General features: G+C 47.5%; 1 protein-coding gene and 1 pseudogene across 8 annotated transcripts in view; one reads left to right on the top strand and one right to left on the bottom strand.

Moving 5' to 3' along the window:
- Stab2 (stabilin 2) overlaps positions 1-16190 on the bottom strand; it is a 152451-nt gene that overhangs the window by 53133 nt on the left and 83128 nt on the right. For all 8 annotated transcript variants that reach the window (XR_015443579.1, XR_002394978.2, XR_002394977.2 and 5 more), the window contains exons 32-39: positions 15129-15227; positions 14936-15043; positions 11218-11349; positions 6221-6349; positions 4974-5030; positions 3853-3948; positions 2682-2877; positions 1021-1116 (exon numbers count right to left, since the gene is read on the bottom strand). Coding sequence is in view for 5 of the 8 variants with exons in the window: in XM_021258401.2 (XP_021114060.2) it covers positions 1021-1116; positions 2682-2877; positions 3853-3948; positions 4974-5030; positions 6221-6349; positions 11218-11349; positions 14936-15043; positions 15129-15227 (913 nt within the window). In the remaining 3 variants the exon portion in view is untranslated. The remainder of the gene's footprint in view (positions 1-1020; positions 1117-2681; positions 2878-3852; positions 3949-4973; positions 5031-6220; positions 6350-11217; positions 11350-14935; positions 15044-15128; positions 15228-16190) is intronic.
- LOC106009392 (centrosomal protein of 70 kDa pseudogene) lies at positions 6523-8241 on the top strand (annotated as a pseudogene).

The raw sequence follows: 16190 nt of genomic DNA, 5'->3' as shown, positions 1-16190 counted from the left end.
CTCCTGTTCCACACCCTCCAGGGGCTCCCAGGGGCTCCAGGCGAGGCCCAGCCTCCACTGCTGCATGGACCTGCCCCTGCCTGCCGCTCTGCTCTGCTCCTCTCTCTGGTTTCTCATCTGCCCCTGCACCCCTCTCGCCCTGCAAGCTCTGGCTCCCGGCACCTCTGTGCTCTCCACATGCTGGAAATGCTCCTTTCTCTCCTCTCCTGCACTTGACAAGTAGAGAGGGAGACTTGTCAAGACTTGACTTAGGACCCAAATGCCGGTTGTTTGTCCTTCCAGATGGTCTCAGACACAGGTTTAACCCTTACAGAGCTCTGGAAGGAACACGACAGCATCCTCTCCTGTGTGGGGTTCACTGGGAAATCCTGGACCAGTGTCTCTCTAAGGACACTGAGATCTGCCTGTGCACAGGAGAGAGGGTTTGAAGGCCCTGTAGAGGAGCCTGAGCCTTCACTGACCAACCTGAGTTATAACCAGCCCTCGGGAACAAATTGAGTTCATAAGTCAAAGTCTACTGTAATAACTGTGGAAAGTTGCTATAGAATATGGTCACTGTGGCATTGTTTCTGATAGGAAATTGGTTTAAAAAGCTGCAGTTGGCTGGGGGTGTAGCTCTGTGGTAGTGCAGTTGCCCAGCATGGGCTTTGCAAAGCCCTGGGTTTTATCCTTAGCACTACAAAAAACCTATTAAAATAAATGACATCTGTATCTTCGCAAGGGAAAATGTCCCTTCTCTCCCGTGAAGCGTAAGAGCAGGTCATGAAACACTGCACACGCAGAGAGAGGCCGGAAGCTAATACAAAATTTCATTAGTATTTTTTTCCTGTCTAGGCAGCATGAGAAATTTTTATTTTCTTCCTTTTGCTTTTTTTTTTTTGTTTTACAAACTACTGGCTGCAAGAAGGAATTATGTTTATTGTCAGAAAAAGCAACACAGACGTCGTTTCTCTTTTAGAAAGAAAACAACGTGGGTGGCTGCAGAGAGGCAGAGGAGCAGGCACGCAGCCTCGCGCTTACCGCTGTCGCATCGCACTCCCCGCCAGCCCACGGCACAGTCGCAGGAGCCGTCGCCCGAGGGTCCCTGGCTGCATCTCCCGTGGACGCAGGAACACGCTGCGTGGAAAGACGCCCGCGCACCATCAGAGCTTGGCAGAGCCGAACACCTGGCGCGTCACGGGCTGGGTGCAATTCTTTGCACTCTGCTCCCCAGCCTGGTTGTGGGGGGCACAGTCCCTCATGGGGGGTCGGAGTCACAGGCGGGGCCTGACAAAGGCCAGGGCTGCGGGGGGGGGGGGCAGGGGCCCTGGGTGTGCTTCACCTGAGCCCCCCACAGCACGGTTCTGGAACTGGGCGGCTCTGTGGGATTTAGCTGAGGATCCAGGGCTATGACATGAGCCTGGTGTCGACCACCTTCTCCAACAACCGGGCACTGTTGACTCCCTTGTTCCACAGAGGGCTCATGGACCTCTTTGAGAACTGGGCCAAAGCTATGGAAGCTTTCTTCTCCCAAAACACATTCAACTTTGGGGGTTTGAGGCTCACTCATGGATTTCAGGTTAGAAACTCTTGCACACATGCAAGCATATAATTCTTCCAAACACACGGGGGAAAAAACCCAACGCTCATTTCAGTGGTGTTATGTGGCCCCATTTTAATAATCGAACTACACATTACTTTCGCCTGAGTTAGACCAGCTGATGAGAAAATGGTGATTGTTAAATTCATGGGCTTTGGGACCAGGAAGAACAACGATTTGTTTCGAATTGTGGAACAGGAAGCTTCTCCTGCCCCTTACAGATGTGTTCCCCGGGGCCCAAGGAAGTCAGGTGCAAAAAATGTAGGAGACTGGGCTCAACACTATTTTTGCCAGAACAGAGCAGATGGCTTGCTGATGGCAAATCAATGGAGTGGAGCGGTCTGTTCACTCATTAGTGACCGAGGACAGCCTTATTCAAGAGATAATCAAACATCTTGGTTATTAAAATCTTAGTTCTGCTTCTCATCAGTGATTTTTCTTTTTTCAGTCCTGGGATTGAACACAGGGCCTTCTCGCTGAGCTACAACCCAGCCTATTTTATTTTAAAATTTTGAGACACGGTCTAAGTTGTTAAATTGCCCAGCTTGGGCTTGAATTTGCAGTCCTCCTGCTTCCATCTCCCAGTCTTTTCTGCCTTAACATCTTCATCTGTAAAACGGCCACGGCAATATCTTAAGTATGTAAGGTTCCTTTCCGATGGAATGAAATGCTAGGACAAATCTGTTTTCAGACTGCGGAAAAACGTATGCACAGAAAGGAGCCCTGCAGATTATTGTACACAGGCAATCAGAGAACCGCGCTTGGGTCGGGTTCTCAGTGAACAGACGGGGTGGGTGGGAAGGTCCAGGTCAGCGACTGAAAACGGTGAGAAACACAGCCCTGTGGAAATAACACAGAGGCTCTTAGAATTCACAACAGGGCTAGGTGCAGTGGCCCCACCTGTACTCCCAGCACTCTGGGAGGCTGAGGCAGGGGGATTTCAAGTTAGAACTCATCCTAGGCAATTCAGCAATTTAGGGAGAGCCGGTCTCAAAATTAGAAGTAAAGACGGACTGGGGAACGTAGCTCAGTCGCAGCACCCACAGTACCGGTGGCTGCAGCCGGGGAGGAGAGACCTGCAGGGACAGGGACGCATGCGCACCTTGGTCGCAGTGGACCCCGTACTTGGCGTCCACGCAGGTCTCGCAGGCCGTGCCGTGGAAGCCGGGGCCGCACTCGCACGCGCCCGTGCCGTTGACGCCGTCCATGCAGACGCCGTTCCCGAAGCAGGCGCTCCCGCGCTGGCCGGGGCAGGCCTGGCACTCTGGCCCGAAGAAGCCGGCGCAGCATTCGCGGGTCTGCAAGGGAGGCGCAGGCTGCAGCGCGCCCTCTCCCGGGCACTGGGGGCTCGGCTGCCTGTGTCGCCCCGGGCTGCGGGAGGGAGGCTTGGGGCCCTGAGATAGGACTGAGGCCCACACTGAGAGGGCAGGGAAGGGAACAGGCCGGGGAGGGGACGGAGGAAAAGGAAGGGGCAGCAGGGACAACTGTAGCGTGAAAGCAGGAGCTGGGAGGCGCGGGCTCCAGCACCCCAGGCCTGGCTCTGTCATCCCCAGGCCTGGCTCTGTCACCCCCAGACCTGAGCTCTGTCACCCCCAGGCCTGGCTCTGTCACCCCCAGGCCTGGGCCCCTGCGCTTTGAACACTGTCCACCTGCTACCGAAGGGGCCTCTGAGGCTGGGGCCTGCTGGACATTTTATGAGACCCACAGGTTCAGAAAGCCCTGGAGGGCGTCCACTTGCTTCCTCTGCCTTTGATCTCCGCTGCATTCAGACAAAATCTGCCCCTGCCCCTTGCTCTGCAGTGTAAGGGCCAAACCTCCTGCCTCTGCCTCTGCTGAACAGGACCAGATGTGTCTGATCCCCTGGGAAAGTAGCAGGACGGCAAGTCAGAGAGAATTCTCCTGCAAACTCCAGTGGCCCGCAGAACTCCTTAGCTCCGGGTCCCGTTTTCTAAACGACTGGGCGCGCCTCGACTTCTCAGTGGGTGCCCCTTCCTCTGTCGCCTCTGCCCCCTCTGTGTGCCCATGTGGGACCAGGGTGTCCTCCTGCCCTCTCGGATGCTTAGTGTCTTCATCAGCAACCCAACACTGCAGCTTTCACTGGTGTTCTGATTCGGGGGCTGTTCCTGACTTTCACCACCACCACTACTGCTCTGGATGCCAGTGAGAGCCGGGATGGCCCGAGGAGAAACAGGCGATGCACTTTGAGAAGCCAGCCTGCGGTTGGTTGGGTTCAGTGTCACTGATCAGAAGTGTCACAATGTCATTGTACTCACGAGGACAGTCCTCACACACGTCTGCCGGCACCCGATGAACACAGAGCGCTTCCCCATGAAGTAAAGACTGTAGATGCACTTGGTCTTCTCATTGCCCTGTGGAACAGTGATAATTCTGTTGGTTTTGAATCAGGAAAAAGATTTCCTAAGGTAAATGAATGACATATCACTGTCAGATGTCCTGGAAAGGAAGGATCGTAGCTTCTTTGCATTGCTTCAGAAGCAGAAAAACCCCAAACCCAGTGTTGGCAGAAATGGCAAACACAAGATTGCCAGATAGAAAAATACAGTTATACCACACAGTAGGACTCTGTAAGAAGAATCCTTTCACAGAACTTGAGTTTGGAAGAATTGTGGAATAAATCAGGTGGTACAGCCCCGTGCATTTATTGATCTAAACCTGGGTGTCTATTTGTTTATTGATTTGTAATCTGCTCTGGAGGGACAAAGGATTAAGTTTGCTTATGAATATTTAAAATATAGGAGATGAAATTAAAGCTCAAGTGAGAGAATCAGCATTCATTATTGTTACTGGGAATTATTATAGTGCTATGGAAGGCACACAAGTGTTTTTTCTTTGCAGTGCTTGTTATCAGAAGTAGCTCTTGCAAAAAAAAAAAAAGCTGCAAGAAACACAGATGGGTGATTCACTCAAAGCCACATCTGCCTCTCCTTTGTCTGGTGTGTTTCTTTGAGAAAGTTGTAGCTTCCACTATAAAAGGGAATCCAGCAGGGGGAATGTGTCAGGCCCAGTATGGTTTTGGATATGCTGCCTGTTTTCTCCGATGTTACCACATTTCTTGCTGCTTTCCTCTGCTGGCTACTATAAGAGAAACGGAAGGAGAAAAACCCCTTCCTGCATTGTGTGTTGATTTATGAACACATTTCTATGTAGTTATTAATTAAATGTGTCCTTAGCACCTCCAAAATAAATTTAGAACTTTACAAAGATGTATATAATATAATGAGCTAGAATTACAAAGAATTTACCATGAGGTACACAATATAATAAGGTTCAGTTAAATTAAAACCCAGGGAAGGAATGGGAGCTCTACACATGAGGTTTGCCTGGACTCCCTTGGATCTGGAAACCGGTTTCTCAAAGCACACAGAATACTTACTAGTGGTTTGGTTCCAGGTGGGCAGATGGGGCGCTGGAGACACTTTCCACACTTTCCCTTGGCAAAACACAGAGGCAAAGGAGACATTTCAAGATTATTAGTTTGAGTGCAAAATGAGCCTGCAAATATTTTCTAGAGCTTAGAGGCTTTGGAATGCAGAGCTGAAAGTCAAGGGAGAATATCTGGTCATCCTCATCAATGTTCTTTCAGGCAGACACTTAAATGACCTCAGGGTGTGCATGTTTGAGCATTGCTTTTCCCCCACAATCTTCTCACTGTGGTAACCCTTCAAAGTGGGAGGTCTCAACTCATCTAAATCGGAATTCTTTTAACAGCAACCCTCATTTGTTGGGAACCACATTTAGTCAACTGGGCCAGACTCAGAGACTAACAATGGCTACCCACAGTGCCCTGAGTGAGAAGCATACAGTCCAGATGGGGGCTGCAGAGTCAAAATGTTTCTAGAAACAATACACATAGAAAGAGCAAACGTTACACACAACCGAAACTCTGATGTGCTACTTGTTCTTAACATAAGAGCAGGCCAATGTCCCAAGTTCTTAACTTGGCACCTATGGGTCAGTACCACGTGGCTCCAGAGTTCTGGCTCCAGGCCAGGCTGGCTGGACTTGAACCCCTTCTCTGCCTGTTGCAAACCTGTGAATGTGGGTGCATCACTTAACCGCTCATGGCTCATTTTCCCCTTTGTAAAGTGAGGATAGTCGCAGTAGTTCTGGTGAGGGTGTTGTGAGCAGTCCATGGTTAGTGAACGTAACTGTTCAGAGTTACACGGTGAGGGCCTAAGAAACTCCAGCATCTATCGCTATTACTAAGGGTCCGACACTCCCCCACTGTCTAGAGTGATCCTGCATCTGTGTTTCTCTTCTACTAGACCAGGCTTGGCCAAAGCTGCCACAGGTGCCCCAGGGCCCCCTCCCTGTGCCTGTACAAGACGAGGCCAGTTTCCCTTTGGAGATAGTCATGGTTTTCCTGCTCGACACAGCCCTCCTGGTGGGCAACGGTGTCCAGTCAATCTATTGCACAAGGTCACAAGTTCATTGAGTGCCCAGCCACGTCTTATTTGTCTCTGTAGAACCCCAGCCCAGTACGCTCGACACATCAGAAATGCTCACTGCGTACTTTGGGGACTGAACTGAGGTGCCCTAGCAGAAAATTCTTAACCCTAAACAATAATAAAATGAAGTCACCCCTCATTTGCTGCAGCATTGTGCCCAGAGAGAACTTACTCGTACAACGGTGGTCTCATTGTTATCACATCTATTCTTCTGAATTCCCAGAACTTTCCCCAGGCCGTGGATCACTCCCTTGTCAGTCGCCACATTGGTGTAGTTTATTGGAGCCTCGTTTACATAGAGCTGTGAACAGGAGGGTTAAACAGGACTTTATGGCAGTGATTTTTTTTTTTTTTGGTACTGGGGATTGAACTTGGGACCTTTTGCTTGTGAGGCAGGTGGCGGGAACCACTGAGCTAAATCCCCAGCCCATGGTGGTGATTTTTAAGCAGGTGGGAAGGCAGGCAGTGGAGACCATGAACACGACAAAGGCCTGGAGATGCTCTGGCATCTGCCTGCAGGCAGCACCCTGTAGCGGACAGAGCTCCAACTCGAGCCAGGTGTCACCATCGTGCCTTAGACCTGTTGAGCTGTGGGAACCTGGGCCAGTTGCTCTGCTTTCTCTTTCGTAAGAGGAAAAGGTTGTTCTAGATAATCTGTAGGTTATCATCTCCCCATTTCTCAAAATTAATTTTTAGAGGCTGAGCAGAGCGGGGCCGGGCTGGCTGCTGGTGGGAGACAGCAGCTGAGGAAGATGAAGATCCAGTTTTGAACATGAGACTCATTGGGTGATCACTTCATTGAGATGACTTGATTGACCAGGTGTAAAGTGCAAGAGGACTGTACAATGACTGAGGCAACTCAATTTATCTTATTGCCAACCTCTACCTCTTTTGATTCTGCAAGAGAAACAGTGCCTCCAGCAATCTAGTCAATTGACTCCAGGAATCCAGTCAATTGTCAAACAGACTCATGATTGAAAAAGAGCAGGACGAAGCAGAATGGGAAATCACACATGTGCTGTTAATGAGGCATGGCTTAAAACCTTTGTGCCTTGTCAGAAGAGCAGATCTTTAAGTCATCACAAAGGATGAGGCAGAATTTGAAAATGTTCGTGGAAGAAACAGAATGTCAACAGAATGTGATACAAGAGCTCATAGAAACTAACCAGCAGTTTAAAAATGAGCTTCAGCTAGAACAAAGCCGAACAGCACATCAGGAACAACGAGCTGATGACTTGGAACTAATTATGAAGAGTGTGAAATGCAAAACTGGTGAATTAGAAGATGAATCTCTAAATAGGGTTTGCCAGCAACAAAATAAAATGAAAGATCTTCAGAAGGAGAATAGAACTTTAGGAAGTGCCAGCATTACAAGAAAAAATAAATGGAGCAGCAACAGACTATTGCTTCTTTGGAAAAGGATATCTGTCAATTAACAAAAGAGGAAGAAGAACGAATTATCACTCAAAACAGAGTGTTTGCCTATCTCTGCAAAAGAGTTCCTCATACTGTCTTGGATAGACACTTGCTTTGCCTAATTGACTACTATGAATCTAAAATTAGAAAAATCCACACACAAAGGCAATATAAAAAAGATGAAAGTCAATCAGAAGAAGAAAAAGATTATAGAAATCTGAATGGCTCACCAACTTATAAAGGCCTTCTACTGTCATTACAGAATCAACTCAAGGAATCAAACTCCAAGACTGATGCACTTTTAAGTGAAAAGCTGAACCTCCAAAAAGATTTAGAAAGCAGGCCCACACAACATGAATTCAGACTTTATAAAAAACAAGTGAAGAAACTGGAGAAAGCCCTCAAGAAAAACATTAAATTACAGGAGCTTATCAGTCATACAAAAACCGAGGACACAGAGAAAAAAGATGAATCCAGTGAAGAAAGCCATCAACAAGCTCTAGTTGACCAGAGCTACTTTCAGGTGCTCTGTAGCATCAATTCAATTATTCACAATCCAAGGGCTCCAGTAATAATTTATAAACACACCAAAGAAGGAACTCAACATTTTAACAAAGATTTTGTTCAAGACTGTGGATTTGAACATCTTGTTCCTATGATAGAAATGTGGGCAGGTGAACTGACATCCCTGAAGGATTTGTAGAAGCCCTTGAAAATACTATCTGCAGACCTGGTGCCTTGGCATAATTTTAAGAAACAGGATGAAAATGAAGGTGTCAGAGTTGAAAATTGGTTGTTTGTGGTAGATACCATGTTGGAAGAAGTTGAAAATAAGGAAAAGGACAGCAACATGCCAGACTTTCAAACTTTGCAAGCTGTTGTCTCTCACTTCCAAAAATTATTTGGGGTGCCTTCTCTAAATGGAGTCTATCTCCAAATGAATGAAGTTTATACTAGGCTTGGAGAAGTGAACGTTGCTGTGAGAAACCTCCAAGAACTCTTAGAATTAGGTAGTTCATCTTCATTGTGTGTGCTGGTAAGCACAGTTGGAAAATTGTGTAGGCTGATGAATGAGGATGTGAATGAGGAGGTTAAGCAAGTATTAGGACCTGCAGACCTCCAAAGGTATTTGTTTGAAAAATAATCACTCAGAATGCTTGAAATGGCAAAATTAAAGATATTCAAACCTTAAAAAAATTAATTTTTAGAAATACTTTAATCCTACGTTAGTGTCCACCGGTGAGACAGCTTCAAGGAGTTTCTCAGTCATGCTGTGGCCAGGGGCTTCCACAACCGACACGCAGAAAATACAGCCCATCTCTCCAGCTGCCTCTGCTGCACGGTGAATGGCGGGCAACTCTGAGAAGGGCTGGATTTAAAAAGTGGTATATCCTGGTCCTTCTTCATCCGGAGGGTCCGTACATGTCCCAGACCCAGGGACTAAGCCAGTGTCTAACTGCCTCCCCGCCAAATTCCATTTTAAATTGTAACTTCTTGCAAGAAAGGATATTTAAATGATTGACTCATGAAAAATAAATGAAGCCACTAATTCACTAGCAAATAAGCCATTAATCCATTAATACGATTAGTATAAACAAAAACCAATGGTTCTTTAAAAATAGGATGGCTTGTGCATGTGTACATATAGAAGATACAGTAGGGCTGAGGTTTGGAATGGGAGAAAATGTTTTATTATACTAAGTAGGTATCAAGTTAGTATCCAGGAAGGGTTTAAAATTTATAAAATAATACATAAAATAACATCCTCAACATTGCCAACTGAGCAATATTAAATGATCCTATTAACAGAAGGATCACAAGTTCAAACTCAGCCTGGGAGTTTAGCAACTTAATGAGACCTTGTCTCAAAATTAATGCTAATAATAATAATAATAAAGAGGGTTGGGGTGTAGGTCAGTGTGAAGGCCAAGTTCAATTGCCACTACCACCAAAAAAACAAAAACAAAATAAAATGGTCCATAACTGCCTAAATTTGATTTTTCCCTGAATGCACAAGTCTCTTGCGATTTCTTTGCAGTGAAATGAATTCTATTTAGATGTTGAGATGAATCACGGCTGAATTCCACAGAGTTGCTCCAAGGTTCTGAGTTTGCTTGGAAAACTACCAGGAAACCTTATTTGTCTCAAATGATGATTACAGTATAAATTTCCAGACTTCAAGATGCTGAGCTATTTTTAAATATGCACATAGCAGAGCATTTGATGTCATCGTGCTTTTTAACTGGGCATTAAACAGTCTGAATCACTCCTATCATGAGATACATTCAGAGAATTATGGGTTGTATTAAAAGTTTATTTTAAACACACCTACTCCTTTGGAAAGCATTTTCCTACACTTCCAGTGCCACAGAGAAATAGATGAGTATCAGTTAAAGCAAAGCCCCTGTTGTGTGAATAATTCCTTCTCCAGATAAAAAAACTGCTGGGCAAATGGAAAATGAATTACATCATTCAATTACAACACTGAACTCGATTCAGCTAATCATGCAGGACTAGCCATCTCTACATGATGAAATTGAAGAGGACAAATAAAACCAAAACCAGAGATGAAAACTCAATTTTATCAATAATATCATTGCCAATGCAAGAAAGATTAGAAAATATATGAAAGGGCCTCCTCAAATTTCAGTACAGTAGGTGGAATTGTTTGTAAGAGTCAGAAAAATACTTGAAGTTAGATTATTCTCCAGGAAAATAAAGAGTAGAAAATTCTTTTTGAACTCAAGAAGAAAAAAAAAATGTACTTGTGATTCAGTGCTGACACCACTGAAGAAGTTGCTTTTTAAGATACTTTAAAAAAGGCTTAAGTAACACTATTGCTTCAAAGAGCCTACAGTTAAACTTTTATTTCTGTATAATCCTTAATGGGTCTTAAATAACAATGTTTTTATTTATTTTTCTTCTGAGGATTTATTTTACAATTTCACTGAGTTTCTTATTAAAATTTTGTAGGTCGATCTTTTCCCTTGGCATGTGAAGTACACAAATAAGATTTTATGTATGAAATATGTTAAATAGTTAAGCTGGGTGTGGTTGCTCATGCCTGTAATCCCAGCACTTAAGAGGCTGAGGCAGGAAGATTGCCATGAGTTCAAGGCTAACCTGGGCTACATAGAGAGTTCAAGGCCAGCCTGGAGAACACATAGTGAGACCCTGTCTCAAACAAAACAAAACAGAACAAAACAGAACAACCAAACAAAAAAGGAGATACGCTAAACATTTAGTCTCGCTAATTCTTTTCTATGAGTTCCAGTCATTTAAATACTGAGGTACTGTGTGAGGTAAGCACTGGAACGTCAGCACAGTGGCTGGTCACTGCACAGTGACAGTCACAGTCTCATTTGGTGGCTGAGTCCTGTGTGTCACTGGGCTCCTTTTGTCCTGGAACCAACGCCACCTCCTGGGGGGCCGGCACTTCCCAGGCTCCCTTGCATCTTGGAGACCAGTGAGGGGGGCACTGTCCACTGGGTCTGCTGCACCAGTGTGGAAGTGCGCTCGACTGTTGGGATCGGAGTCCCACAATTTGTGGGCCACCCTGGCTGTCTGAAGCCTGAGCTCAGGGTAGTGGAAGTGAGTGGAAGCCGACTCTCTGGTTTCGATGTGATCGACTTTCTGGCCAAGCACAAGCCCTTTGGGTTGATAAGGGTTAGGGAGCTGGGGGGAGACTGTTCCAATATGGAAGAGGTGAACCCCATCAAGAGCCTGGATTATAAATAAATAAAAGGGTCGCACCTGCTGATCTCGGAGAAAGAAGCCGAGGTGGTAGGAGGGCCCCAGGATGCTCTCCCGGTGCATGCCGTTGTGCAGGTCGCTCTTCAGGAGCTTCTCCTTCAGGACCACGTGATAGCGGAGTGTGTCCTCCCCCTGCACCACACATGGGGACAGTCGGTCGACACACCAGCAAGGTGGGGCTTCCTGGCTGACCCACTCTGCTGGCACTGCAAAGGGCAGCAATGCCGGGTCCAACTGCAAGTCGGCCAGGCATCAAGATGCAGCATGTACACAATGAAGTGAGCCACGAAACTTGGAGAAGTTGCAAAATTTCCAAGTAAGGTGGCCAGGAGCTTGACAGGTGACTCTAAAACCCATACAGAAGGTAGGAAAGTTGGGGGTGGATTTTGAAGATGACTTGTTTGGGCAGAGCAGCTGGAGAGAGAGAGAGACAGAGAGAGAACCCCACACCCAGCCTTCTCCTCAGGGATGGGAGGGACCCTGCAGGGAGCTCAAGCCTGCAGATGGGGTGGTCTGTTGGAATGGGGTTTGACTCAGGCCCAGCGATCGATCGTAAGCTAAGGACTGCTGCTGAGGTGCTCAGCACTGGTTCAGGAGAGCTGTCACTGCACCGAGACAGACTACACACAGAGCTGGCTTGGGACAACAGAGCAGGTGTCTCCTGCGGCCCTGATGTGGCTCCCAGGCTGCAAGAGCTGGTGCCTTGGGACTTATCCAAGATGGCACCTGGGAGGACAGATGGGCCTCCCCACGGGAAAGCTGGAGTGGGCTCTGGATTCTCAAGGTCTTTCTTACCCTCTTCCTTCCCTCTTCATGTCTTTTCCCAGCCCCAACACTTCCTACCCCTCCACTGCAGACCTAATGAAACCCAAACTGGATTTAATGAGAGCAGGAAGCAGAATAGAGCATAATACGGAACAGGGGGAAGAACACAGAGCCATTGACTCCTAGCTGCAAAGCTGCCCTCCCACTCCGATCTGTGGGGCCCGAGCTGAGTCTTCACCTCCTTCTCCTTGGCTAGTGGCTCAGTGTCAGCCTCTGCCCATTGGGCAGGGAGGTGGAGTGTTGCTCTTCCCTTTCCTGCAGTGGCAGCTCAGCCTGGGTGGCAGCTCCCTAGAACCTGACAATCCAGCTCTATCACGTCCTCCTCACCTCTGAGACACCAGCCAGGCAATGCCGTCTGAGCCCCCAGGGACCTCTGGGCCCACAGGGAGCCTTCTCCATGCCCAGAGGTGTGAGCACCAGCTGGCCAGTCCTTCTGAGAGCCACTGGGCCCCACCTCTAAGTTTCTAAGTTTTACCAGTTTTATCCTCTTCCCTTCGTTCTCTAGCATTAGGGATATCATGTGCTTAAAGCAGGAGCTACCCCTGTGATCTCCCTCCCTCCCTCTTTCTTTTTTACTTTTCAGGTGTATTAATGTGGCTTTAAACTCACTAAACCATTCCTACTATTAAATCCTCCTTTTGAGAAAATATTGGTGTGTTTGTATCTCCCGGTGGACCCTGGCTGAGGACTCAGCCCTCTTCTCCAGGTTCTTGCTTGCTCTTACTGCACTGAGCAAAGAGGGAAGATGGTTCTAAATCCCATTCAAAATGTTGATTGTTACAGGAGCTGTGTAGTTCACTTTCTGTTTCTATAACAAAATACTGGCAGCTGAGTACTTAATAAAGAAAAGGGAATTGTTTATCTCACAGCCTTGGAGGCTGAAAGTCCAAGATTAGGTGGCTCCACTTATTTGCCATCTGGCGAGGGCCTCAGGGCTGGTGACATTGCCAAGGCAGGAACTCGTGCAGTATTTACACACAATGGAGTACTACTCTGCTATCAAGAAGGATAAATTGGAGTTCAAGGGCAGCCTTAACTATGTAGTGAGACCCTGCCTCAAAGAAAAAACTGAGTCATTTGGAGGAAAATGGATTCACTTTGAGACCATAAGTTTAAGTGAAATAAATCAGACACTTAGATGAGTGTCTTCTGAGAACTCAAGTCTTTCATATGAGAACCCAAAGTATAAATAATTTAAAGAGCAAAAACCAAAACCAAACCAAAGAAACCCCCAGAAAAGACAGATAATAGGAAACAGGGAGATGGATCTTTTGCAAATGGGAAGTGGACCAAGAGGTGGAGAGAGAGGAAGGGCAGGGGATGAAGAGAAGAACGAAGCGGTGTTCTGTACATGCGCCAGTTCCCCAGGATGGAGGTGATCTTCGTGTACTGCAAACACGGACTGATAAAATAAAAATTAAAGCAAAGGTGATCACACAGAGAGATAGAAGCCAGAGAGCAGAGAGGGGCTGGTCTTGAGAAAAACTCACAAACTCCAGGAGGCCACGGCCAAGGCTGCTGAGGGCAGAGCCCCCAGTGACCTCATCACCTCCCACTAGGCCCCACCTCTTAAAGGCTCCTAGCTCTCAACGTCGCTAGAGGAGCAAGTCTCCAACCAACATATACAACAGTGGGGACCTCAGCGCTTATTCAGATCACAGTAGGGGATATCATCACCACCACCATCATGATCATCACCATCATCATCATCTTTTAACTTAACCGAGGTTGTGTTTGTAGCTTAAAGTGACTTCAGAACTTCTGCGGGAGGTAGAAGGACTATGAGGCTGCCTGAAGTTTCATTCTAAAGCAGGAAAAAAGGAGTATTCACCAGGAACAAGTTTAAAAAGGGAAGGGGTGGGAATGGGAAAGATGGTTCCTGACTCCATCCTGGGAGTCTTGCCTGTCCGTTGTCCCTGTTACAGGAGCTCGACATGGTCCCTGCCTTCTTGGTGGGTAGCTCAGACCGAGCCCCAGAAAGGATAGTTCCTCATGCCCAGGACAGATGGTGAGTGCCAAAGCGGGGTGTGGCAGGAGAGGCTGTCTGCAGTTCCCTGGGGAGGAGGTGGGACTGTACAAGGGGCCAGTGAGGGAGGTGGAGGAGGTGGGAAAAGGAAGCGCAGCCTTCCTGATGGGGACAGTGTGCATGTGTGTGTGTGTGCGCGAGGGTGCGCGCGCACGCTTGCTTATAGGACCAATGGCCCCAAGCATCTTTGGCATGCTCAGGGTCTATTCCTTGAGGCCACACTCTGGTTAGACCACTGAGTTTCCCCAGGCCTGGGTTGGGGACAGCAGGGGGCCTAAGGGTGGCCCAGCTGGATTCTAAGCCCTCGCCCCAGCTTTTTAGTATCTCCAGCTCTGCCACCCTGGGAAGACATAGATGAAAACTGTGTTTGGTTGTGCAAACTGACTTCACACATGTCCTCGTGTGCAGGGCTGAGGCTGGGGCATCCCAGGCCTCCTCCAGTGTGAAAATTCTAGAGCTGCCTCTGGGTAGAAAATAGTGTGGCCAGGGATCGGGGTCCCTCAGCCCTGGGGGGAGGGCTGTCTACACTTAGTCTTGCAAGAGACAGGACCCCCCTCAGGTTTGCAGCCAGATCACGATTGAAGCCTCTTCATTAATTCACAGAATCCTTCTACAAACATTGACTGTTTACCCCGGATATAGAAATTGGGAAAATGGACAACAGGGGCAGGGGAGGAAGGATCCATGCCTCTAGGTCCCGTGCTGGCATCTTGGCTGCTTAGGATCAGGGAGAGGCCAGCAGGAGGGGGACAGAGGACCCCAAGGATCCCTCCCGGTCCCTGGGGTGCCTGCTTGCCTGGCCTCTGATGGATTGAGTGCTTAAATGTCCAGGAAATAGCTTTCCTAGCTCCTGTTACTGACACCTACTAGAGTGGCAACCTTCTTCTCCTTGATGTAATTCTCGATGGCGGCGTTGTTCGGGGCAAACACGGTGTAAGAGTCAGCAGCCTCAATGGCACTTGCCAGATTATAATGCTGCAGAGGAAAGAGACATGGGCACCTGAGGATTCCTGCCCCCAGGTGACCTGAGCCAGGGGCCTGCAGGGAACAAGGTACTTGCAATGATGTAGCCCCGGAAGATGGAGTAGTCAGGCATCTGATTCAGCCGGGTGAGCAGGTTTGGTAAGGAGCCACTTAGACCTCTTTGGGGGACCAGCACCTGGGAAAGGAAGCCCCCACATTCTACTTAGTGTGTTTTTGTAGCATTTGCTCCTCGCTGATACATACAAAGTCTTGTTAACTTCTTTAGACAGTTAAGGGAATTGACATTGGAAATGTTTTGATGACTCACAGAATAAAATTATTTTAACATGCGGAGTGACAAGGGTAGAAGGCACTTGGAGATGTTCAGCTTTGTGTCTCATCCTCAAATGAATTCCCCTGAATTAGAGATTCATTCTGCACAAGACTCTGTAGTGGCCCCTGAGCAACCCGTTTTACCTCTCGTTAATTCACCAGTCAAAGAGGACCCCTAAATGTAACTGCAAAGCAACAGGCTGCAGCTAAAATCTATTTTCTGTTATTCTTTTGTTTATTCTTCAGGTTCTTCATTTCTTTTCCCAGCAGTCCTAAGGTTGCTGCAATCCAGTGGCCCGAATCTGCCTTGTAAATGTGTTTTGCTTGGCTCATGCAATGTAATAAAAGCAGAGCACTCTTACCACTCCTGACTCCTTGGTAAAAACATCAGTCTTTGTCCCCAGAGACAAGAGCCAGTTGAAGAGAGTAGCAGTCACTGCCTTTGTCATGGGGTCAGCCTTTTGGCCAAGGTAACCATTTCCATCTCCTCATTCTATCTAGAACCTTCTCATTCTATCTAGTGCCTTCTCAGATAGAAGAACCCTACACAGGACTGTTTTCCCAATTCAGTCTCCAACCAACATTCACTGGGTGTAGGGACCCAGGAATCAGTACACAAATGTGACTGAAGCCCAAGTCCTGCCCTCAGGGAGCTCAGAGCATATACAGCACATGGCCCAATCTAGTCTGCTGCTATATTTGAAAATAGAGTTTCCCTGGAACACAGCCACGCACATTTGTTTACAGGTTGTGTAAGGCTGATTTTGCACTTCAGTGGTGGAGCTGAATGTCTGTGACTGAGACCATAGATGAGCAAAGCCTAGTA

Source organism: Heterocephalus glaber, unplaced genomic scaffold (assembly GCF_053883595.1).
Source record: "Heterocephalus glaber isolate CG9 unplaced genomic scaffold, H.glaber_assembly_v1.0 deba00001572, whole genome shotgun sequence".
Lineage (NCBI taxonomy): Eukaryota > Metazoa > Chordata > Mammalia > Rodentia > Bathyergidae > Heterocephalus > Heterocephalus glaber.
Note: the sequence above shows the minus strand (reverse complement) of the source record. Positions and strands in the feature narration are given on the sequence as shown.